Here is a 23,258-nt window from a genome sequence, read left to right on the forward strand (position 1 = left end):
CTCAGGGAATAGAGCATTGGCCTGTGGACTAAAAGGTCCCAGGTTTGATTCCGGTCAAGGGCATGTACCTTGGTTGCAGGCACATCCCTAGTTGGGGCTCTGCAAGAGGCAGCTGATCGATGATTCTCTCTCATTGATGTTTCTAACTCTCTATCCTTCTCTCTTCCTCTCTGTAAAAAATCAATAAAATATATATTTTTTAAAAAGAGTGTCCACCTCAGGTAACTGGGGGTATGACTCATTAGACCCTATAGGACATCTAGCACACAAAGCCACCCTACCAACTCAGAGAAGCAGCCAAAATGAGGAGACAAGGAAGCAGACCACAAGTGAAAGAAATGGAGGAGAACAAATGACTGGATATAAAATTCAAAACCAAGAATAAAAGGTTTTTCAAGAGTTTCTAGAAAATGCTGATAAATTTAATGAGACCCTCGAGGATATGAAAAAGGACAAACTAGAAATTAAACATACACTGACTGAAATAAAAAATAAAATATTATACAGAGACCCAACAGCAGACTAGAGGAATGCAAGAATCAAGTAAAAAATTTGAAATACATAGAAGCAAAGAACACTCAACTAGAAAAGAAAAAAGAAAAAAGAATCCAAAAAGTTGACGATAGTGTCAGAAGTCTCTGGGACAACTTCAAGCATACCAACATCAGAATTATGGGGGTGCCAGAAGAAGAGAGAGAGCAAGATATTGAAAATCTATTTGAAGAAATAATGACCAAAAACTTCCCCCACCTGGTAAAAGAAATAGACTTACAAGTCCAGGAAGTGCACAGAACCCCAAACAAAAGGAATCCAAAGAGGACCACACCAAAACACATCATTATTAAAATGCCAAGGGCAAAAGACAAAGAGAGAATATTAAAAGCAGCAAGAGAAAAACAGTTAGTTACCTACAAGGGAGCACCCATATGATCATTAGCTGATTTCTCAACAGAAACTATGCAAGCCAGAAGGGAGTGGCAAGAAATATTCAAAGCGATGAACAGCAAGAACCTACAACTAAGATTACTCTAACCAGCAAAGCTATCATTCAGAATTGAAGGCCAGATAAAGAGCTTCACAGATTTAAAAAAAAAAAAAAAATCTAAAGGAGTTCATCACCACCAGACCACTATTATATGAATGCTGAAAGGTATTCTTTAAGAAGAGGAAGAAAAATGTAAAGATAAAAATTATGAACAACAAATACTTATCTATCAACAAGTGAATCTAAAAATCAAGTGAATAAAAAATTTGATGAACATTATGAACTGGTGAATATATGATAATAGAATCAGGGACATAGAAGGGGAGTGGACTGACAATCCTCAGGGTGGGTAAAAAGTGAACCTCAGGGGGTTCAGAAAGAAATTGGACAAAAATCATACACCTATGGATGAGGACAGTAGGGGGTGGGGTGGGGGGATAAGGGTAGGCAGTGGGTTGGGAATAGGGTGAAGGGGAGCTATGGGGGGGGGGGATAGGAACAACTGTAATAATCTGAACAATAAAGATTTTATATATATATATATATATATATATATATATATATATATATATATATATATATATACATATGCTGAAAGGTATTCTTTAAGAAGAGGAAGAAGAAGAAAAAAGTAAATATAAAAATAAAACAACTTATACCAAGGCATATTAAAAAAAAAACACAAAAAACTTTAGGGCTACGCGGAGGCATTGCTGCCTGGTGGGCCAGAGGTCCCCGTTAGTGACGATGAGCAGCTGCAAGGAGCCGGGCGAGGGTACACCCCCCAGGCCACAGGCGCCCGGCTCCCTGATCGGGATCAGCATTCTGACCTAAGCCCTAGTTCGTGGATGATGGAGATGGAGCCAGAGAAAAGTCAGCGTGTGGAGGGGGCTGAGCGCAGACACGTCCTCCCACAGCTGTGCTGCCTGCCACTGGGATGAGGACGCTGTCCTGGGCCACCCCATCCGGGGCCGCGCTAAGTCCCGCAGCCTGTCTGCCGCACCCGCCCTGGCGAGCACCAAGGAGTTCAGGAGGACCCGCCCTCTGCGCGGGCAGTGCCCCATGACCACCTTTGGACCACAGGCCTGTGTGCTGCAGAACCCCCAGACCATCATGCTCATCCAGGGCCCTGCCCAGCAGCGGTTGACATGGAGCAAGTCCCCAAATAGCGTCCTGGTCATCAAGAAGGTCCGGAACACCGGCCTGCTGCAGCCCTTCAAGGAGCTCTGCGCCTACCTGGTGGAGAACAACATGATCGTGTACGTGGAGAAGAAGGTTCTGGAAGTCCCTGCCTTCGTGGGTGATGACAGCTTCGGGCCTGTGAAGAAGTTTGCACTTCCGAAAAGACTATGATGACATTTCCAACCGGATCGATTTCATCATCTGCCTGGGCGGCGATGGAACCCTCCTCGCTCTTCCAGAGCAGCGTGACCCAGTCATGGCGTTCCACCTGGGCTCGCTGGGCTTCCTGAGCCCACACAACTTCGAGAACTTTCAGACCCAAGTGACTCAGGTGGTACAAGGGAACGCAGCAATTATTCTCCGGAGCCGGCTGAAGGAGCTCAGAGAGAAGAAGATGGCCCCCCCAACGGGGTCACTGAGGATGGGGTGCTGGCCTCGGACTGGGCCACAGAGGCCGGGAGGCAGGTCATGCAGTGCCAGGTCTTAAATGAAGTGGTTATTGACAGAGGTCCCTCCTCCTACCTGTCCAACGTGGGCGTCTACCTGGACGGGCACCTCATCACTACAGTGCAGGGTGGCGGCGTGATCGTCTCCACCCCGACGGGCAGTGTAGCGTACGCAGTGGCGGCCGGGGCCTCTATGATCCACCCCATGTGCCGGCCATCGTGATCACGCCCATCTGTCCCCACTCACTGTCATTCCGACCCATCGTGGTCCCTGCGGGAATCGAGCTCGAGATCCTGTTGTCACCGGAAGCAAGGAGCACCGTGTGGGTGTCCTTCGACGGACGGAAGAGGCAGGAGATCCGCCATAGAGACAGCATCAGCATCACTACCTCGTGCTCCCGGCTCCCCTCCATCTGCCTGCGGGACCCTGTGAGCGGCTGGTTCCAGAGCCTGGCCCCGTGTTTGCCCTGGACCGTGCGCAAGCGGCAGGCCCACTGCACGGACCAGGAGGGCGAGGAGGAGGGCTTGCCTCCCCGCTGCGCTGCACGTGGCCCACTGGCGGTCCCTGGTGGCGGCCAGGGGAGGTCGACCCACACATTCCGCAGGCATCAGGTGCCACATCATTCTGTCTGTGGCCAGAGCAGGAGCCCCAGAACCTGCCTTTGTCAGCAGATCAGCCGTTTCTCACATTGCAAGTCTGACCTTTTTGCATTACTATAGAAGCCAAGTGAGCAACAGCTAGGCCATCCCATGAGCTGCAGGGGCTCTCGTGTTCCGTCAGGGAACTTGGGGGTCAGCCTGTCACAGTGGGGGGTCAGAACACAGGGGCCTACCCTTCGGTGTGGAAATAAATGTGTCACAGCCCATCTTCCTCTGGCACACGCTCCCCTAACCCTGCACCTCCCCCGACCCCGGGGCTCCGTGTGAAGAGCACTTGGGAGGTGGGCACAGGCTGGGGGGCAGTGGGTCCCGCCTCCTCCCTGGCTTCTGTGTGACGGGGCCACAGTGAGCATCACCCAGAGCCTGGTGGCGGCCAGGGGAGGTCGACCCACACATTCCTCACAAGTGAGTCGGCCCCACCCTGAGCGCAGCCCCAGACTCGGATGCTGGTGCGCTGGTGCTGCTGTGCGCATGGAGGACCCGGCAGGAGGGCTCACCCTGCTCCGACATGGAGCCTTGTTCCGTGTGTTCTCTGTGATATACGTGGGACCTCTGTCATGGCTGCCATGGCTGCCTTGCAGGGGACTCATTTAGAAGATTGGGACAAGCATGTGAGAGCGGAGTGGAGTGCTGATGCTTCATGAGGGTCCTGGGGTACAAGGACAATCCCTCATTCCAGCATCGCCCTCCCTTGGCCCGCTGTGTGCACGTTGGCCATGTGGGACCCAGACCTGTGGAGTCCATGGTTGGAGCCTCGGCTCGGTTTGCATGTGTCCTTGGCCCTTACCCAGCAGACAGCCTCAGTAGAGCCTGTTGTGAGGAACGGATTTCTCTCTGAGGGGTTTCCATCGGCTCCCCTCGGGAGAAGGGAAGGGCTCAACACCACCCTGGGCCTCACGTTGGGGCCATGGTGGGCAGTGTCCTTCCACTGCAGGGACGCACACCCCAATCTTGTGCTAATGAGGTGTCCAGAGCCACAAGCATGGCCAACTCAGTCGGGTTTCTCTGGCTGGTCTGCAACCTGGGCACCTGCTCTGCCCTCCGTGTCTGTGTGGACGTGTGTTGCTTGAGTGCTGTGCCCACTCTTGTCCCTGCTGAGGCACCTCAGCATCTGGACCTCAGTGGTGCTGGGCACTCGGCCTGATGTTGGACACAGAGGTGGGCTCTCACTGCCACCTGTACACCCACCTGGGGGCTGGTCTGCGGGCTGAGAGGGAGCCAAACCCGAACACCTGGTCACTTGTGTAGACAGAACGCCAGCGCTACCCCTGCCCTGAAGCAGCATGATGGGATGGTCTAGAAAGCTATGGGTTTTTCAAGTAAATTCTTAATGTTTCATATTGTTAATATCCTGAAATGTTATTAAATGTTGTTGAAAGCCTTATTACTATTTTCAGACCCTTTCAATAAACAGACTTCTTTAAAGAGTAAAAAAAAAACGCACACACACTTTAAAAAATCTTTAATCTTTGTAGTATACAGATTGGCATATATCATATTTATTTAAAATTATAAAACTGAATCATGTAGCAAATTTGTTCACAATAAATTAATAAAATTTACAAAATAAATAAAAATAATATAAAACTTTCTGTTGAATCACTTATTTCAAGCACCTATGCTTCTTTTGAAAGCCCAAATTTAACAAATAGTCAAAGTGAAGGCTTCAAGTTTCTCCTCATTTTCTGCTCTTTGTTTAGTATTTATTGATTGTGACCAGAATCTATATCAAGGGATACTATTTTGAACTCTGCAATAGACAGGCCTGATCAATGCTCAAGAAAATGTCTGAAGAACAGCATTGCTTGAAGTTTGTTTGTTTTTTCTAATCTTCATCATTGAAAGTATTATATATGTCCTCCTTTTTCCTTTTCTTGCCAGGCTCCAGGCCTTCATCACCCTATTGTCTATGTCCATGGGTTATGCATACATGCATACAAGTTCTTTGGTTGATCTCTTCCCACACACCTTCCCCTGCCTTAATAGATCCTAATTTATATAGGGACAGAGGAAATGCTGTCATTTGGAGAAAGGTTATCTCTGGAACTGACACTTAAGCCAATCCTATCTAATAAAGAGGGAATATGCTAATTGACCTTTATACCATTGCAAAGATGGCAGCACCCACAGCCAATAAGGAGGGAATATACAAATTGACTGCCATGCCCTTAAAGATGGTGGCGCCCACAGCCACAAGATGGTGGCACCCACTCCCTTGAGTTTACCTGGAGGCAGGCCCAGCCTTGCTTTGCGCCTGCCTCTAGAGTCCCCCAGTTGCTTCAGCCCCGCAGCTGCCCAGGGCCAGCCTGAGGCGCAGGCAAGCCTCAGATGGTTGCTGCCTGGCTGACCAGGGCCACCCGAGGCATAAGTAACCAGGGCCAGACAAGGCTTGTGCTGCCAGCAGTGGCAGCAGCAGGTGTGATGGAGGCATAGCCTTCCCCTGACCTCCAGGTCACCTCCCACCTGTAAGGGCTCCTGGATTGTGAGAAGGGGCAGGCCAGGCTGAGAGAGACCCCCCCACTCCAGTGCATGAATTTTCATGAACTGGGCCTCTAGTATCTGAAGAATAAATTGTACTAATGAAGACAAAAGAAACAGCAAAAACCCTCAGTCTTAAGATAAGAAAAGGCATGGCATATTTTAGGACTAACATAAGACCAGTGTGGCTGAGAAAAGAGATCAGAACATAGAGCCTAAATTATTAGGGCTTTACAGGCCACATTAAGAAGTTTATTTCATTCAAAATGCCATTGTAAAATTAAATAGTTTTAAACAGGAAAGTGATATGACCTAATTCATGATTTAAAAGCTTACTACACAATTCTCAGCCTTTTGGCTATGGTCAAGTGCAGTATCTGTTCTTATCGGTTTAATATCTGATACATCTTTTACCCAAGGACAATATATTAAATGGATTTTTGAAGCAGGGAGGTGGAACAAGAGCTTGCTCCATCCACTCCAAGCATTAACCTAGTATTTCAGTACTTCCAGAAATGGTGCATAGGAAAAAAATAAAATAAAATCTTACTCCCATTTCTGGGTAGAGAATAATTTGAGGACAGCAAAGGCAGAATTAGAAAAATCATAGAAGGAAAGAGCAGGGGTTCCAACAACATATAGGTTTATGTTCCAACAACATATAGGTTTATGTTTCATGATGACATGAAAATTAGAAAGAAAATGGGTAAATTTATATGTCTTAAAGGTAAAATTAATAGAAATTGATGATGGACTAGATGTAGACTGGTTTGAACAACTGTGAAGGTAGGTATCTCATCTACTGATATAATTCTATATAATAAAAACCTAATATGCTAAGTGTCAGGTCAACCAGTCAGCCATTGAACCAATCAAATCATAATATGGATAAAATGGCAGAGGAATAGGCAGATGTGTCCCAAGCTTTGTCCCAGAACAGAAAGAGGGAGCAACTAGATAGAATAACATTCACCCCAAATTTGCTAAGTAGACACAGCTGGTGGGACAATTCGAAGCCAGGAAGGGCAGAGGACACCTGGAGAATGGTAAAATCAGGGATCTGGGCTGGAGATGATTGCAAGACCTCCAAGTCCAGCAGGTAAGAAGGAAGCGCACGGCACCAAGGCCGTGTCCCTTGGAACAGGTGTAACATCTGACTATGGAAAGGAAATCCACAGGGCTGCTGGCAGTAGGGATTATAGATCTCAGCCCACAGCCACAAGAGGTGACTTCCCGATAGTAGGGTACACCGAAGTTGCTATCAAAAGAGAAGAGCATCCTTCCTCTCAAATGAAAAGGGCTAAGTAGCCATTATCTCTTTCAAGAGATAAAAAACATACAGAAATACTTTCCATGTAAAAATGTTAAATAATCCAATTTTGTAGCTGATCTCACTGCCTCTAATATTCTCATTTCCTAAACGTATCTACAAGAAGTCAGTCATTACTTTAGTAAGCACTAAAAGTAGGCACTATTCAGCATTATTTATCCCATATAGTTTGTAGACATGACAGAGGATCTAAGTAAGCACAAACAACTTAAGGAAGAAATGGCAAACTGACATGTTTCCCCAATGTATAAAAATGGCATATGTCTTGCCCTGGGCAGTATGCTCAGTAATTAGAACATTGGCCCATACACCAAAGGGCACATACCTGGGTTGAAAGTTTGATCCCAGGTCCTGGTCAGGGCACATGAGGGAGGCAACCAATTGATGTGTCTCACACCGATGTTCCTCTATCTCTCAGTCTCTCTCTACCTCTCCCTACATTCCACTTTAAAAAATCAACAGAAATAATATCCTTAGGTGAAAATTAACAACAAAAAATGGCATATGTCTGTAAGTTTTGATTTTATAGCCTTAAGGAAATTTGTAATGCATAGCTATCTAGCATTTATTTACTACTTTGGATTCACTGCTACTAGACTATAATTCTTAAATTGTGCCTAATTCCCTCTCCTATTAATTTCAAAAGCAAGCATATAACAATTAAATTTTATAATCATTTCAATAAGAAAACATTACACAATACAATAGGGCAAAATAATTTAACAAAAGTGAAAGTAAAGTCTGTCTAGTGTGGCTCAGTGATTGAGCATTGACCTATGAACAAGGAGGTCACAGTTAGATTCCCAGTCAGGGCAAGTACCAGGGTTGTGGGCTTGACCCCCAATAGGAGGCATGCAGGAGGCAGCCAATCAATGATTCTCTCTCATCATTTATGTTTCTCTTTCTCCCTCTCCAAAATCAATAAAAAAAGAATCCTATATAATAAAAGGTTAATATGCAAATCAATTGAATTGGAGAATGGCTGGTCGCTATGACATGTATTGACCCCCAGGGGGCAGATACTCAACAAAGCTGCCCCCTGGTGATCAGTGTGCCAGAAGCTGGGCTCATGGCTGGCATGCACAGAGGCGTGGTGGGAACCTCTCCTGCTTCTGCAACATCACTAAGGATGTCTGACTGATGGCTAAAGCCTACTCCCTGCCATCAGTCAGACAGCCCCTGAGAGCTCCCAGATTGCGAAAGGGTACAGGCCGAGCTGAGGGACCCCTCTGGAGTGCACAAATTTTGTGCACCAAGCCTCTGCTATATATTTAAAAAATGGAAAGTGCCTGATAGGCATGGCTCAGTGATTGAGCATTGACCTATGAATCAAGAGGTCACAGTTTGATTCCTGATCAGGGCACATACCCAGGTTGCAGGCTCAAATCCTAGTGGGGCATGCAGCCACTTAGTGATTCTCTCTCATCATTGATGTTTCTCTCTCACTTCCTTTCTCTCTGAAATAAATAAAAATATATTTTTTAAAAAATTAAAAGTAAAGTAACTACAGTAGGTAAGGTAGAGAGAAGCAGTAGGCAAGACTGTGGTGTTAGTATCTATACTGATAAAAGTCTAGGTGGCCCTCACATCATCACAAGATGGCTGCCCCCATGTCACAAGATGGCCACCACAAGATGGCTGCCACAAGATGGCTAGCAGGGGAGGGCAAATGGGGGCAAATAGGCTGGCAGGGGAGGGCAGATGGGGGTGAGCGGGCCGGTAGGGGAGGGCAGTTGAGGATGATCAGGCTGGCAGGGGAGCAGTTAGACAGTGATCAGGCTGGCAGGGGAGTGGTTAGGGGGTCATCAGGCTGGCAGATAGAAGCAGTTAAGGGCTGATCAGGAAAGCAGGCAGGCAAGTCATTAGGAACCAGCAGTCCCGGACTGTGAGAGGGATGTCTGACTGCTGGTTTAAGCCCGATCCCATCGATCTCAGATCCGAGGAGTCCCAGATTGGAGAGGGTGCAAACTGGGCTAAGGAACACCCCTCCAGAGAACAGATTTCATGCACCAGGCCCCTAGTATCATATAATTGTCAGAAAGGCAGTCTCGTGCCCAGTTTTCCATCCTACTCAGCCATATAAGGGCTTTGGGACTAGAATACCTCACCAAATGAAGAGCTAACGTAGGTGGTATTTAGCTTATCACCATTTGTAGGGAAATCTCTGGCTTAATATGAGCTCCTTTGTTCTGTTTAAGTGGGTGGCTCAATGGCCTTCAGACACGCTCCCAGCGTTCAATATTTCTGACTCCTCAGGGAAAGGGTCTGGTCCTTCTGCTGCAGCATAAGACGGGTGTGTGCAGACCATTTGTCCTGTATCAGTTGCCCAGAGAGCAGGGGTGTAGAGGAGTTGGGGCATAGTCCTATTGGCCACAGGAGACCATCATACACTATTGGGGCTGATCTTGCTGTGTCTCTTCACTCAGCAAGAGTTGTTCCATCTGTTTCTTGACTGCTTTTGGTGACTCCATACTAGGATGCAGTGGGCAGAAGTGTTTGGACTTCTATCCCTGGTGGCTGACATAGTGATGAACTTTGCTATTGTCCATGTAGTTAAAGTCCTTTCCAGCATTGTTAACCAGTGTACAGTAATTTGCTTAACAATAATTGCAAAACCCCTTTCTATTTTGTCTATTTGACTAATTTTTCTAACTACCATAGCAATCCTCAAAGTGTGGTCCATGTTCATCAATGGTTCACAAAAACCCTTTCATGAGGTTTACAATGTTTAAATTACTTTCATAATAACACTAACATGCTGTTTGCCTTATTGGCTGTGTTGACATTATACTAATGGTGCACAATCAAAGGTGTTAAAACTGCTGGAACCTTAGTATAAGTCAAGGCAATGGTACCAAAAGGCAAGTGCAGTTCTTGTATTTTTACCACTAAACACTCAATGGTAAACCAACTACAGGCTTTTCAAGATATGCAGAAAAAATTATGTATGAAAAGGCATGTCAAAGGATTGTTAAATCATTTTTTCTTCAATTTTATTGATATAACTAGACGTGGTGCACAAAATTCATGCACGGAGAAGGGGTAGTGAGGTGTCCCTCAGCCCAGCCTGCATCCTCTAATCTGGGACCCACTGGGATCGGGCCTAAACAGGCAGTCGGCCATCCCTCTCACCATCCAGGACTGCTGACTCCCAACTGCTTGCCTGCCTGCCTTCCTAATTGCCCTAACCACTTCTGCCTGCCAGCCTGATCACCCCGGAAACACTCCCATGACAACTTGATTGATGCCTAACTGCTCCCCTGCCAGCATGGTTGCCCCAAACTTCCCTCCTCTGCCAGCCTAGTCACCCTTAACAGCCCTCCCCTGCAGGGTTGATTGCCCCCAACTGCCCTCCCTTGCAGGCCTGGTCCCTCCCAACCACCCTCTCCTGCTGGCCGTCTTGTGGTGGCCATCTTGTGTCCACATGTGGGCAGGATCTTTGACCACATGAGGGTAGCCATCTTCTGTGTTGGAGTGATGGTCAATCTGCATATTACTCTTTTATTAGATAGAATAGAGGCCTGGTGCATGGGTGGGGGCCAGCTGGTTTGCCCTGAAGGGTGTCCTGGATCAGGGTGGAGCTCCCTTGGGGCGTGGGATAGCCTGGGCGAGAGGCCTGTGGTGGTTTGCAGGCCAGGCATGCCCCCCGACGACCCAAGCAGAGGCCCTTGAATCTGGAATTTATCTTCTACAATTGAAACTTTGCAACCTAGAGAGGAGCCAAGCCTGCTCGCTCGGTGGTGGCAGCCATTTCTGTTGGAATTTATGTATCTTCTACAATTGAAACTTTGTAGCCTGGAGTGAAGGCCTGAGCTGACCAGGGCTGCAGAAACTTGACTTCCTCCATTAACTAGGGCAACCCTAGCCCCCTGCTCTTCCAGCTCTGTGGCTGCTGCCATTTCTGTTGGAATTTATATATCTTGTATAATTGAAACTTTGTAGCCTAGAGTGGAGGCCTGAGCCATCCAGGATGTTTGGAAAGCTTGGCTTCCTCCATTGCCAGGGAAACCAAAGCCTGCCTCCTGCTCTCTCTGTGGCTACAGCCATCTTGGTTGGGGTTAATTTGCCTACTTGCTCTGATTGACTGGTGGGTGTGTTTGGTAGGCGTGGTTTGTGGGTGTAGTGGAGTGATGGTTAACTCGCATATTACTCTTGTATTAGATAGGATTAACACACAAAAGAACTGGTGTTAATTCTTTACTATAAGTAACACAAATTTTAAAATAATCTATTGTTGATGTGAAAGAAATTATGTTGCTAAAATATCTAGTTATCTATGACTCCATCCACTAATACAAAGATACTTCCCCATACACTTACACCATATAGAGGTCTACCTCACAAATTTGTTAGCTGAGTTTTTTTTTTTAATATACTTTACTTTTTTTTTTTTTTTAGAGCAGTTATGTTTACAGAAAAACTGAGCAAAGTAAATATTTACCATATATTCCTCTCGCCCCACTCTCAGTTTCCCCTATTATTAACATTCTGTATCACTGGGGTACATTTATTACAACTAATGAACCAATATTGACACATTATTATTAACAAATAGTTTACATTAGGGTTCACTCTTGACGTTGTACAGTCTATGACTTTGGATAAATGTATAATGACATGTATCCATCGTTATGGTATTATACACAGTAATTTCACTGCCCTAAAATTCCTCTGTGTTCTACCTATTTACCCGTTCCTCCCCTTGACCCTATCAACCACTGATCTTTTTACTGTCTCCAGTTTTGCCTGTTTCTGAGTTATCAATGTGCATTAAGATTCCTCCATGTTTTTTCATGGCTTCAAGTTTTTTTTTAATCACTGAACTAGGAGCCCAGTGCATGAATTCATGCACCTTAAAAGGAACTATGGGCCATGAGGCTGTAATGGGCAAAGGGGTGGGTCTTGGCCCATCCTCCGTGCCCCCACCCAGCCTCTCCCACCCTCCCATACTCCTGTCTGCCAGCAGCCCCTGCTCCCACCTCTGCCACTCACATGCACTGACTGCGCCGGCCTTGATCGCATCTGCTGATGACATGGAGCAATTGGGGTTGGCACCAGCAGCAGGTGCGAGCAGGGCCAGTGCTGTCAGCAGGTGAGAGTGGCAGCTGCTGTCCCTATTGCCCCTTAGGAGCAGGGACAGTTGGAGAAGCTCTGAGGGATGATTAGGGCTGGCAGCCGCCCTTTGCACCCACAGATGGCATTAAGTAATCAGGACCAGTGCCAGGTGCTGGCAACAAGTATGAGCAGGACTGTTGCCAACAGCAGGTGCAAGAAAGGCTGCTGGCCCTAATCATCCCTCTGGAGCAGGGGAAGGTGGAGAAGCCGAGGGGTGATGGGGCTGGTAGCCAGCACCTGCTGACAGGACCAGCAGCGGTACAAGAGCCAGGTGGAACCATAGCATGTAGGAGCAAAGAACTTTCAGTAACTACTAGAGGCTCGCTTCAATGACAGCTACAGGTGCCCCACCCTGTTCTGCACACACCCCCTGATGGTCAGCACATGTCATAGCAACCAGTTGTTCCACCATTCAGCCTATTTGCATATTAGGTTTTATAAATATATTAGAGGCCTGGTGCACGAAATTCATGCACAGGGAGAGTGGGTGGGTATGTGTCCCTTAGCCTAGCATGCACCCTCTCCAATATGGAACCCATCGAGAGATGTCCGACTGGCCATAGGGATCGGGCCTAAACGGGTAGTCAGATATCCCTCTTACAACCCAGGACTGCTGGCTCCAAACTGCTTGCCTGCCTGCCTGCCTGATTGCCCCTAACTACTTCTGCCTGCTAGCCTGATCACCCCCTAACCACTCCCCTGCCAGCCTGATCGACACCTAACTGCTCCCCTGCTGACCCAATTGCCCCTAACTGCCCTCCCCTGCAGGCCTGGTCACCCCTACCGCTCTCCCCTGCAGGCCTGATTGCCCACAACTGCCCTCCCCTGCTGGTCATCTTGTGTCCACATGGGAGTGGCCCTCTTTGATCACATGGGAGAGGCCATCTTGTGTATTGGAGTGATGGTCAATTTGCCTATTACCTCTTTATTATATAGGATATAGAAGATAGTATTCTAGTGTATCGATGTACAATAGTTTGTTTATCTTTTCACCTATGAGGAATATAATGATTGAAGAACAGGGCATACTGAGGTTTCTTCACAAACTGCTGTTTTCAACTGCAATGAAAAGAATTTCAATATAAAGTGCTCTGACTTGTAGGCAGATTAATTTTACCTGGAAAATTAAGTAATTTTCTCTTAAACTTCAAAAAGCTTCTAAAAGTCATGAAAAACTGACATCACATCAAAATTCTAGTTTCATTGGTGATATACAGACCTAAAGTGAATAGTAAAAACTCTGGAGTATATCTAGTAGATACTTTGAAAAAAAAAATGTAAAGTTGAGAGATATACTTTTTTTTAAGAACCAAGGAAAGAGACTGCTGGTAGAAATCCACCTGGAGTCAGACCACATCTCAAATAGTGATATCAGAAACTATCCTTTAAAATGAACCTGAAAACAATTAGTTTGGTCTGGAGAACAATATGTGCCATAGGATAATGTTGAAAACAGGCTTTCAATCAGCCAGCAATTGGAGGAGTTTAACATCTGAGTTTTCGAGGAAAAGAAGCAAAGAAAACCTTGCTAAAACAACTGTCAGCCTGGCCAGTGTGGCTCAGTGGTTGGGCGTCGACCTATGAACCAGGATGTCACAGTTCAATTCCCAGCCAGGGCACATGCCCGGGTTGTGGGCCCGGTTCCCAGTGGGAGACACGCAAGAGGCAGCTGATCATCACTGATGTTTCTGTCTCTCTTTCTTTCTCTTTGAAATCAATACTATATATACATATACATATCACACACCTAACATAATAGAGTAACATGTAAATTAACTATCACTCTGCTACACAAGCCACGCCCACCAGCCAGAGTATGCAAATTAACCCACCAAAGATGGCGGTTAAGTTGCAAACACGGAGGGAGGGAGGAGTGAAGACTGAAGATAGCATAGAAGGAAGAGGGAGGGAAAATGGAAAGCAAGGCGGCTGTGGCTGCTGAAGGGAAAGCACTGGCAGTGCTTGCGGGGCTAGGCGAGTTGTGCGGCAGAAGTGCAGTGAGTCAGGTGGGCGGGGCACACAGCAGTGGCAGTGGGCATGGCCACAGAGACAGTGGCGGAGGTGGCCATGGGCAGGGCAGGGCAGGGCAAAAGAGGTGTGGGTGGCGGGAAGGAAGCCTGCCGGAAGTCTTGCAGGAATATTCCTGCAACAGGTGCCCAGTGTGTGTATACACACACACACACACACACACACACACAAAACATACATATACTAGTAGCCTGGTGCACAAAATTTGTGCGGGGGGCAGGGGTGTCCCTCAGCCTAGCTTGCACCCTCTCCAATCAAGGAACCCTCAGGGGATTTCCCTCTCACAATCTGGGACTGCTGGCTCCTAACTACTTACCTGCCTGCCAGCCTGATTGCCCCCTAACCACTCCCCTGCCAGCCTGATTGACACCTAACTGCTCCCCTGCTGGCCTGATCACCCCCAACTGCCCTTCCCTGCCAGCCTGATTGTCCCCAACTGCCTTCCCCTGCTGGCCCAATCACCCACAACTGCCACAACCCACCTCCTCCAGGGAGACAGTGGAGATGTGGAGACCTCCTTCTTGCTGCACGGAGCCATGGGAACCCCAGGCCTCATTATAAGGAGTGGCTGCTAGGCTGTGCACGCGGCCATCTTGTGATGATGTCGCATGTGAGGGCCACCTAGACTTTTATTAGTATAGATATTCATATGTATATGTGTGTGAGTGTATGTGTATTATATATATGTATGATGCACACATGAAACAAAGCAACTGTACCAGACAATATATGTAATGTATCATTGAGCCTATAACGTATAGAAATGTACCATATAGAAATATTTATTAATAGAGTACAGCAGAAGTCAGTAGGAGCAAAACTGAATTGGGCTAAAGAAATCATTCCAGATGGTAACTTGAATCAACAAGAACAAGAAATAAAGAGAACCAGAAATGATCAATAAGGTCAATATAACAAAAGCTATAAATATGTTCTTCTTTCTTCTTCCAGCTTCTTTAAAAGATATAACCATTAGCCCAGCCAGTGTGGTTTAGTGGTTGGTCAGTGCAGCACATGCTCAGGTTTCAGGCTCTGTCTCCAAAGGGGGACATGCAGGAGGCAGTCAAGCAATGATTCAAGCAATGATTCTCTCATCATTGATGTTTCTACCTCTCTATCCCTCTCCCCTCCTCTCTGAAATCAATAGAAATACATTTTTTTAAAGAAGATGTAACCATTATAACAATATATTGTGAGGTTTGTAACATTTATAGATACAATATGTATAATAATTATATCTTAAAAAGCAGGGAAACAAAACTATATTGGAATAAAATTCTTCAATCTTATTGGAATTAAGTTGTTGTAAATCTGGTGATGGCTCTAAGAGATATATGGCAAGTCCTAGAACAACCAACCACTAAGGAATTAACTTTTTTAAAAATGAAAAGAATCAATTAAAAAATTAAACCGCTATAGGAGTAAATATTCACTTAATTTAATAAAAAGCAGTAAAGAAGGGATAGAGGAACACAAAAGATATGAGACATACAGAAAACAAAAAGTAAAAATGGGACACATAACTCAACTATATCAGTAACATTAAACATAAATGGAGTTCACAGCCCTGGCTGGTGTGGCTCAGGTAGCTGAGCACTGTCCTGTGAATTGAAAGGTTGCTGATTTGATTCCCCATCAGGGCACATGCCCAGGTTTTGGGCTCAATTCCTGCTAGAGGTACATGTGGGAGGCAAGTGATGAATGTTTCTCTCTCACTTTCTCTCTCTCCTCCTAAAAATTAATAAAAACATTTTAAAAATAAATAGAGTAATCTAATTAAAAGGTAGATCCATAGATTAGGCTAATATATATATATATCTGCATACTGTATAGAGGAAACACACTTTAGATTTGATGGTACAAATTGTGTAATTAGCAACCATAATAAAGTTGTAATGTCAAGCAAAATTATTTTAAATGTTAATAGAGAAAAATAAGGACATTTTTGTAATAAGTGTCAATTCAACAGGAAACTGTAACATTTATAAACATGTATTACTTAATAACAGATAACCAAAAAAAGTGCAGCAAAAACTCACAAAAATGAAAGTAGAAATGGACAACTTAACAATAAATGAAGTCTTTAAGACTCCACATTCAGCAGACATCTAAGACTGAAATGTAAGGACTAAAACAGAACTCATCCTCCCTCATCCCCACCCACCTTTAAAATCTGCTCCTTCATTTTCTCTGTAAGTGGCAATTATAACCATCCAATTGCTCAGGTAGTAACTTAAGTTTCTGACTCTCACATCCCACATCCAATCAATTTGTGAATTTTACAGCTTGTTCTTTCAAAATATATCCAGAATCCAACTACTTTTTCTACTTCCACTGTCATTCAAGGGATTACTGAATTATATTCCTAACTGGATTCCACCTTTCCACCCTGAGCTCTGTTATCTATCTTCACACAACAGCAAAGTGAACCTTCTATACAAATTAAACGTCAAATTTTAAATGAAATCCAAATTCTTTCCAGTTTTATTTTTTCCTTCTTTAACCACTACATTCTCTTTACATTTAACTGCTGTCCTCAGCAAGTTATTAACCTGAATTTATTATAAACCCTATTTTAAAAATATCATTAATATATGTATAAATGTATAAAAAAGTGAGACAGGATAAGCCCTATTATAAAATGTGAATAAGTTATTTATAGGTAGTATAATTATAGACAATTTTCATTTTTCCTTATTGCAAAAATTTTTTTTAATATATGTAGTATTTATGCTTTTATGTATTACTATGTAATAAACTGTATAAAAAGCTATGTATAAAATCCCCACATCCAGTGGTGATAGCATTTAGTTATATATGAAATTTGGAAATAAACCATGTGGATTACAGAAAAAAAGAAACAAAACCCAAAACAAACATTGCCTACAGACAAAGCTTATATTTACTAATATATGTTCCAGCCACTTTCATTATTTCATTTAATTCTTGTAATAACTCTATGTGATGAGAATTATTTTTGTGTTAGTAGTGCAAAATGAGGCCCCAAAAGGTTTCTAGTAAATACGTTGAAGTTGCAGAGCAAGTGGAGAAGCCCAGGTCTCTCTGGCTTGAATGGTCATGCTCTAAATATAATTCTAGATATTGCCTCATCATACTCATATATAACAATGCAAAACTGAAAGGACAAACAACCAGTAACAAAGGAAAGGGGCATCATGTAGTTATAAAAGTGTTTACTAAAACTAGAATAATGAAAAAACTGATGGGTATATTACATGAAAAAGGGAAATATCGCATTTCATGCACGAGCACAAGAAAATTTAGTATTTCATATGGAAATAGGCCAAAATACACCAATATGTTAACGTTGGCTCAGTTTGGGCAATGGTACTGGGGGGGGGGGGGGGGGGGTGTTTCCTTTTGCTTTTACATTCTAGATTTTCATGAACCCATCAGAACTGCTTTAAAACAAACAACAACAAAAGTTAAATTGAAACAAAGAGTAGTTTTTGTTCTGTAATAAAGGAATTACAGCCCAGTATGTTCCCAAACGGCTACAAATTCCAAATCTAGATTTAAACTAGATAAAAACTTAAGTTTTATCCAAAAGGCGATCTGGGGACTCTTTCATAGACCAGTTTCCTTCGAAGGATTTTGTGGTGCTCTTCACTTTTGTTAAAGCCTTTTCCACGGGAGGAAGTTAATTCAAAGGCATTATCAAACTATTTCTGGAATGTGTATCTTGTACGAAAGTAATAATGCTTGAAAGAAACGATAGCAAGAAAAGTCGAAATGTTCAAAAATGCAAGTTTGTCCCCAAAACCCCGTCTCTGGACCCGCAAACTTGTTCGGTATTGTTTGGGGGTCGGAAGGCGGGGGACGCCAAGCGCTTAGCTTTCACCATTCTCTCCAGCAAAACAGTCCCCGCTTTACTGAACGCGGCTGCCGGAGGTTCTAGGGGCGCGGGATTCTCTGGTGGGTGGGCCTCCGCCAGGGCCCGAAGGTGGGAAACCGCCCGGCTGTAATGGCGGCCTCAGTGCGGGACTGACGGGGACTGAGGAGCTGGCTCGGATCCACGGAGCAAACGCCTGCCCGGAGGGAGCACGAAGGCACCGACCACAAGCAGGAAGTCCTGCCTGGACCCGTAGCTTCAGGGCCGGAACTGCAAAGGACTGCAGACCCGCCCACCCCTTCCTGCTACGCACGGCACGCACGCACTCACGCATTCACGCGACTTCCTGGGCGGGGCGTAGCGGGGAAGCGCCAGTTCGGTGATTTTTTCCTAAACTGCTTTCCCTCTGGGGATTTATGCCTAAACTGCTTTTCTGCCAGGCTGGCTAGGAAAGGGATTTTGCTAAGCAGATTTCCAGAGCGGAAGTTCCTGAATTGGCGGAGGAAGAACAGAAAGAATGAAAAGTTGAGGTTATAGTTTGAAAATGAAGTTTGTTGCTTCATCAACACTTGCTGAATTGTTACAGGACAATAAAAGCTAGGAAAACTTCAGGGCAAGAGGAATAGGGAAACTGAGGAAGGAAAGTTAAAACAAGGCCAAACACTGGGGGCAATTTGAAGCCATTATCTTCCCCAGCCAAGGATTCTAGAGAGCAAATGGTTTAAAAGTCTCCCTAAGGAGAGAATGCTAGGAAGGAAGGGGAAAGGGGGTAATTTTATTTTTTGCTCCTTGAACACAAGCTAGAAGGGTCAAGGCTTAGCAAGGTCAGCATATATCATTTGACCTATTTGCATATAGGGTTTATATAGATAATTTATTATTTTTGTTATTTTAATATAAAAACCAAACTCAATTGTTTTTAAGAATGAAAGTAATGGTCACCCTGCTTCCAGGTGCCGGAGTAAGGAGAATGGTACTCCTCCCTCCCCCCTCAGAGCGATATAAAATCCTACACGGTGCTGAAAGCTCTCCAAGAGTCAATAATGTTTTTTATACAGTATTTCATCTAGTCCCATTACTGTAGCCCATTATTATAGAAAAACATAGACAATTTGAACCAAAAATATTACTTAAAACTTCAATTTACAGAACCAGTGACTCTAACGACTCCTATCATTATCCCTGGATTTGGCAAAAATTGAAGAAAGTTCATGTTTTAAGTAAATGTATCAATAATGGTTATATATTAAAATACATTTACGTTCTAAGTGCAGCTCTAACTTCCCAGCATTCTCAATATGCCTTTGTACAAACTTTTCCCTTAATGCTACTTCTGGTTGAATTACCCAGCCGGTAAAAAGGCATCCAGCGCAGCTCAAGCAAAATCACCTTTTTGTTTGCCATAGACTGAGAATTTTTACTCCACTGCTGGACCTAGTGAAAACACATGATGCGGACCTCTCACTGACTGCCTTTCCTTCCTCTCCAGCAAGGTCCATTGCAACGTTGACTAGCACAGAGCGCAGGCCGGTCCCTGGGTCTCGAACCCTTAACAGGCGCCACACACACACACACACACACACACACACACACACACACACACACACACACACCCCGCGCGCCGCGCGCCCCACCCTCGCCTGGGGGAAGTTGCGTCATCACGCTAGCAGGCCCTGCCCCCGGATGCGCTCTTATAGCTGGGTTCTCAGCGCGGACTCAGAGCTCCACGGTGCGCTGCGCGCTGGCACATGCGCGGCGGCTCCGCTCCGTCTTCCTCCCCTTGCTGTAGGCGCCAGCGTCCGGGCCGCCGCCGCCGCTTAGAGTCAGGAAGTTCAAGATGGCCGCCGCGGAGGCTCCGTGTCTGCGGGAACAGTCCGAGTAAGTCCCTATCCGTATTACCGGAGGCCGGAGCCCCGGGGGCTGCCGAGTGGCAGACGGTGGGCGCTTGCACTGGCGGGCGGGAAAGTCCAGGCCTAACGGCGAGAGCCAAACTTTGCTTTTGCCCGCGCGATACGTGGTGGGGCGGGAAACGTGGGGCGCCGCGGCCGGCCTGCGAGTTCGGCTCCCGGAGGCTGCGGCGTCTGTTGGGTCGGAGGTGGCCGCGGCCTGCCGCGCGTCGTCCCTCCCGGAGGCATGGGCGCGGGCGGCCTCACAGCTCCCGCGCTCCGGGCGGCTGCGGCCACCGTGCGGTCGCGCCTTCCTAGTCCTCCCACCCGGTGCGATCGGCGGTCCCGGGCCGCCGCACTCGAAGCCGCGGTGCTGGGGATCCGAGGAGCAGTGCAGCCCCCGGGCCGGCCCTGAGACGTTGCTTCCTTCCGCATGCAGTGCCGGTCGTCCTGCTGCGGGGGTCAGCTTTAGAGCCAGAAAACTGAGAGGAGGAGGGGGGCTAGGGTCACTCGCAGCTCTAGTTTGTGCACTTCATCTCGCCACCCCTCTGCTCTTTACTCCGTCATCCACCCGATATGTTATTGGCCGCTTATTTGCCAACTTGTAAACGTGAGACAAAGTAAGGCCAAGTCCTTGGGTGGAAGGCCTGGCATTTTTGGCCTCACTATAACGCTTCTCAGGGAGAACCCTGGAAGTCGTAGTGGAAGTTGTCAGCTCCTTCAGACCCAAGCACTTTATAGATAAGCTAACGTAAGAATGGATGTGGCCAAGTGGAATACATACCTTATATGTTACAGAAGCTAGCCATTGCTTAACTGAAATCAGGGTATTTATTTTTCGTGTTTATGTTAGGAAATCTCAAACAAGAACATAAAAGAGATTGGATTTTAAAACAATATTCTTATATCGACTGTTTTTGCATCAGCATTATCTGACTTGTTTCCAGCCATTTTAGAAAAGCGGTAGATATATCCCAGCAACTTGGGATTGAGAGATAGGAGAAATCTTTGCCACCAGACAGCCCAACACTTCATTGCTGTGCAACCAGTGGGACTCCTCAATCATTTGCTTTACTCAGCTAGACAGTGAAGTTTTTCATTAAGGATCTTTGAATTTGAAAGTTGTGTTATCATAATCACAATTTGACTTAGAGCACATGTGTCAAACACAAGGCCCGCGGGCCAAATCCGTCCCGCCAGGCCTTGCAATGTGGCCCACACCACGCTGTCATCACTGCACTCCGCTGCGTTTCCATCACAATGACAGTTTATGACTGTTCAGTAAACCATTCGGCCCGCGATTTAGGCTGGATTTTAGATTTTGGCCCCTTCTCTGATTGAGTTCGACACCCCTAATTTAGAGGATAGCAAATGGAGTCTACAGTTTTAACTAGACTTTGTCTCATTTTGTTCTCATCGAGGTCATAGTGTGGCACCCTTACAGTGTTTATGCCAGTACAGTACAGATCTTATGCTTTGCAGTGGTTGAACGGAGAAGTCTGGGTTTGATTCCCCGTCAGGGCACATGCCCAGATTGTGGACTCATCTATGTTTCTTTCTCCCTCCCTCTCTCTAAAATCAATAAGAAATATTAAAAAAAAAAAAAAAATTAAAGTCCTTGCTCTGACTTGTTTGGCTCAGTGGATAGAGCATCAGCCTGCGGACTGAAGGGTCCCGGGTTCGATTCCGGTCAAGGGCATGTACCTTGGCAGACACATCCCCCCCAGTCCACAGGCTGATGCTCTGTAGTCACTGAGCAAAACCAGCCAGGGCTAAACATTTACATTTTTACATGCATTGACTTGTTTGTACTTACCAAGTACCAGGAACTGCTCAAAGCACTGAACAAATATATTAACTCATTTAATCCTTATGGCCCGATGGTGGTATATACTATTATTTCCCATGTTTTACAGATAATGATACTAAAGCACAGAAAAATTAAGTTAACTTGGCCAAGGTTGTACTAAGTGAGAGACTCAAGATTTAAACCCAGGCAGTTTGGTTTTAGAACCCAGCCCCTACCTATTGAATGGTCGGTCTGGTCTGGCTCTATACATTTTAAAAATAGCCTTTAAGGTTTGAAATAATTTTCATTTATTTCCAGTGTCCCAGAAAGATCCACTTTGATGTAATAGTTCTAATTCTTTGAAATAGAATCCCAAATCTGATTTAGAAAAGATGAGGGTCAAGGAAATCGTGTGTTTTTGTTTTGTTTTTTTACAGAGAGAAAGGGAGAGGGGTAATGAGTTAGAAACATCCTATGAGAGAGAAACATTGATAAGCTGCCTCCTGCACACCTCCTACTGGGGATGTGGCTGCAACCCTTTGACCAGAATCAAACCCAGGTCCTTTCAGTCCCCAGGACGACACTCTATCTATCCACTGAGCCAAACCCGTTAGGGCAAGGAAATCATTTTAAGAATAGTTGGTCTTGCCCAGCTAGTGTGACTCGGTGGTTGAGCGTTGACCCATGAACCAGGAGGTTGCAGGTCAATTCCCCATCAAGGCACATGCCTGGGTTGTGAGCTCAATCCCCAGTAGGGGTATGCAGGAGGTGGCCAATTGATGATTCTCTCTCATCAATGTTTCTCTTTCCCTTAATCTCTGAAATCAGTAAAAGAGAGTGAGTGTGTGTGTGTATCTGTATGTGTGTGTCTGTGTCTGTATATCTACCTAATTAAAGGATAACATGCTAATTGACAGTACCTTCACCATGCCCACCAGCCAGTCAGGAGTGGGTATGCAAATTAACCCAACAAAGATGGTGGGTTAATTTGCATACACAGGCACTGAGCAGCAGGGAATGGGTGGGATGCTGACACAGGCATTCTGTACCACCCCAGCCATCCCAGCCATCACCTGGGCCTCTGGGCAGTTTGGAAAGGCATAAAGGCTGCTCTGGGGCCAGAGAGGAAAGGCTGCTCCAGCCAGAGCGAAGGCAGTGCTGCAGCCAGGGGAACAAAGGCCCATTCTTTTTTTCTTTTTCTTTCTTTTTTAATAGATTTTATTGATTTTGTACAGAGAGGAAGGGAGAGAGATACAGAGTTAGAAACATCGATGAGAGAGAGTCATCGATCAGCTGCCTCTTGCACACCCCCTACTGGGGATATGCCCGCAACCAAGGTACATGCCCTTGACCGGAATCGAACCTGGGACCCTTCAGTCCCCAAGCCGACGCTCTATCCATTGAGCCAAACCGGTTTCGGCACAAAGGCCCATTCTTGCACTAACCTTTATTCGTGCATTGGGCCACTAGTGTGTGTGTGTGTGTGTGTGTGTACGTATATGAAGG

At 45.7% G+C, this 23,258-nt stretch overlaps 1 protein-coding gene, 1 long non-coding RNA gene, 1 other non-coding gene and 1 pseudogene across 19 annotated transcripts in view; 3 read left to right on the forward strand and 1 right to left on the reverse strand.

Annotated features, from left to right (window-relative positions):
• Window positions 1-1,833: 1,833 nt before the first annotated feature.
• On the forward strand, window positions 1,834-3,729 carry LOC123652670 (annotated as a pseudogene).
• A 257-nt stretch (window positions 3,730-3,986) lies between these two features.
• Window positions 3,987-4,706, reverse strand: LOC118722441. The gene is made up of 2 exons (XR_004988998.2): window positions 4,540-4,706; window positions 3,987-4,505 (listed from the first exon to the last, which is right to left on the reverse strand). It is a non-coding gene; the product is annotated as an uncharacterized LOC118722441 (long non-coding RNA).
• A 1,383-nt stretch (window positions 4,707-6,089) lies between these two features.
• On the forward strand, window positions 6,090-6,280 carry LOC118724950. The gene has a single exon (XR_004989740.1). It is a non-coding gene; the product is annotated as a U2 spliceosomal RNA (small nuclear RNA).
• A 13,493-nt stretch (window positions 6,281-19,773) lies between these two features.
• PRPF4B (pre-mRNA processing factor 4B) overlaps window positions 19,774-23,258 on the forward strand; it is a 43,809-nt gene continuing 40,324 nt past the window's right edge. For 9 of the 17 annotated variants that reach the window (XM_045584219.1, XM_045584220.1, XM_045584222.1 and 6 more), the window contains exon 1: window positions 19,900-19,955. In XM_045584219.1, coding sequence (XP_045440175.1) covers window positions 19,915-19,955 — 41 coding nt within the window. In that variant the 5' untranslated portion in view covers window positions 19,900-19,914. Of the gene's footprint in view, window positions 19,956-23,258 lie in introns of all 17 variants that reach the window. The other 8 variants (XM_045584227.1, XM_045584229.1, XM_045584228.1 and 5 more) reach the window with 2 other exon arrangements.

The sequence above is a fragment of the Pipistrellus kuhlii genome, unplaced genomic scaffold, assembly GCF_014108245.1.
Source record: "Pipistrellus kuhlii isolate mPipKuh1 unplaced genomic scaffold, mPipKuh1.p scaffold_m20_p_2, whole genome shotgun sequence".
NCBI lineage: Eukaryota > Metazoa > Chordata > Mammalia > Chiroptera > Vespertilionidae > Pipistrellus > Pipistrellus kuhlii.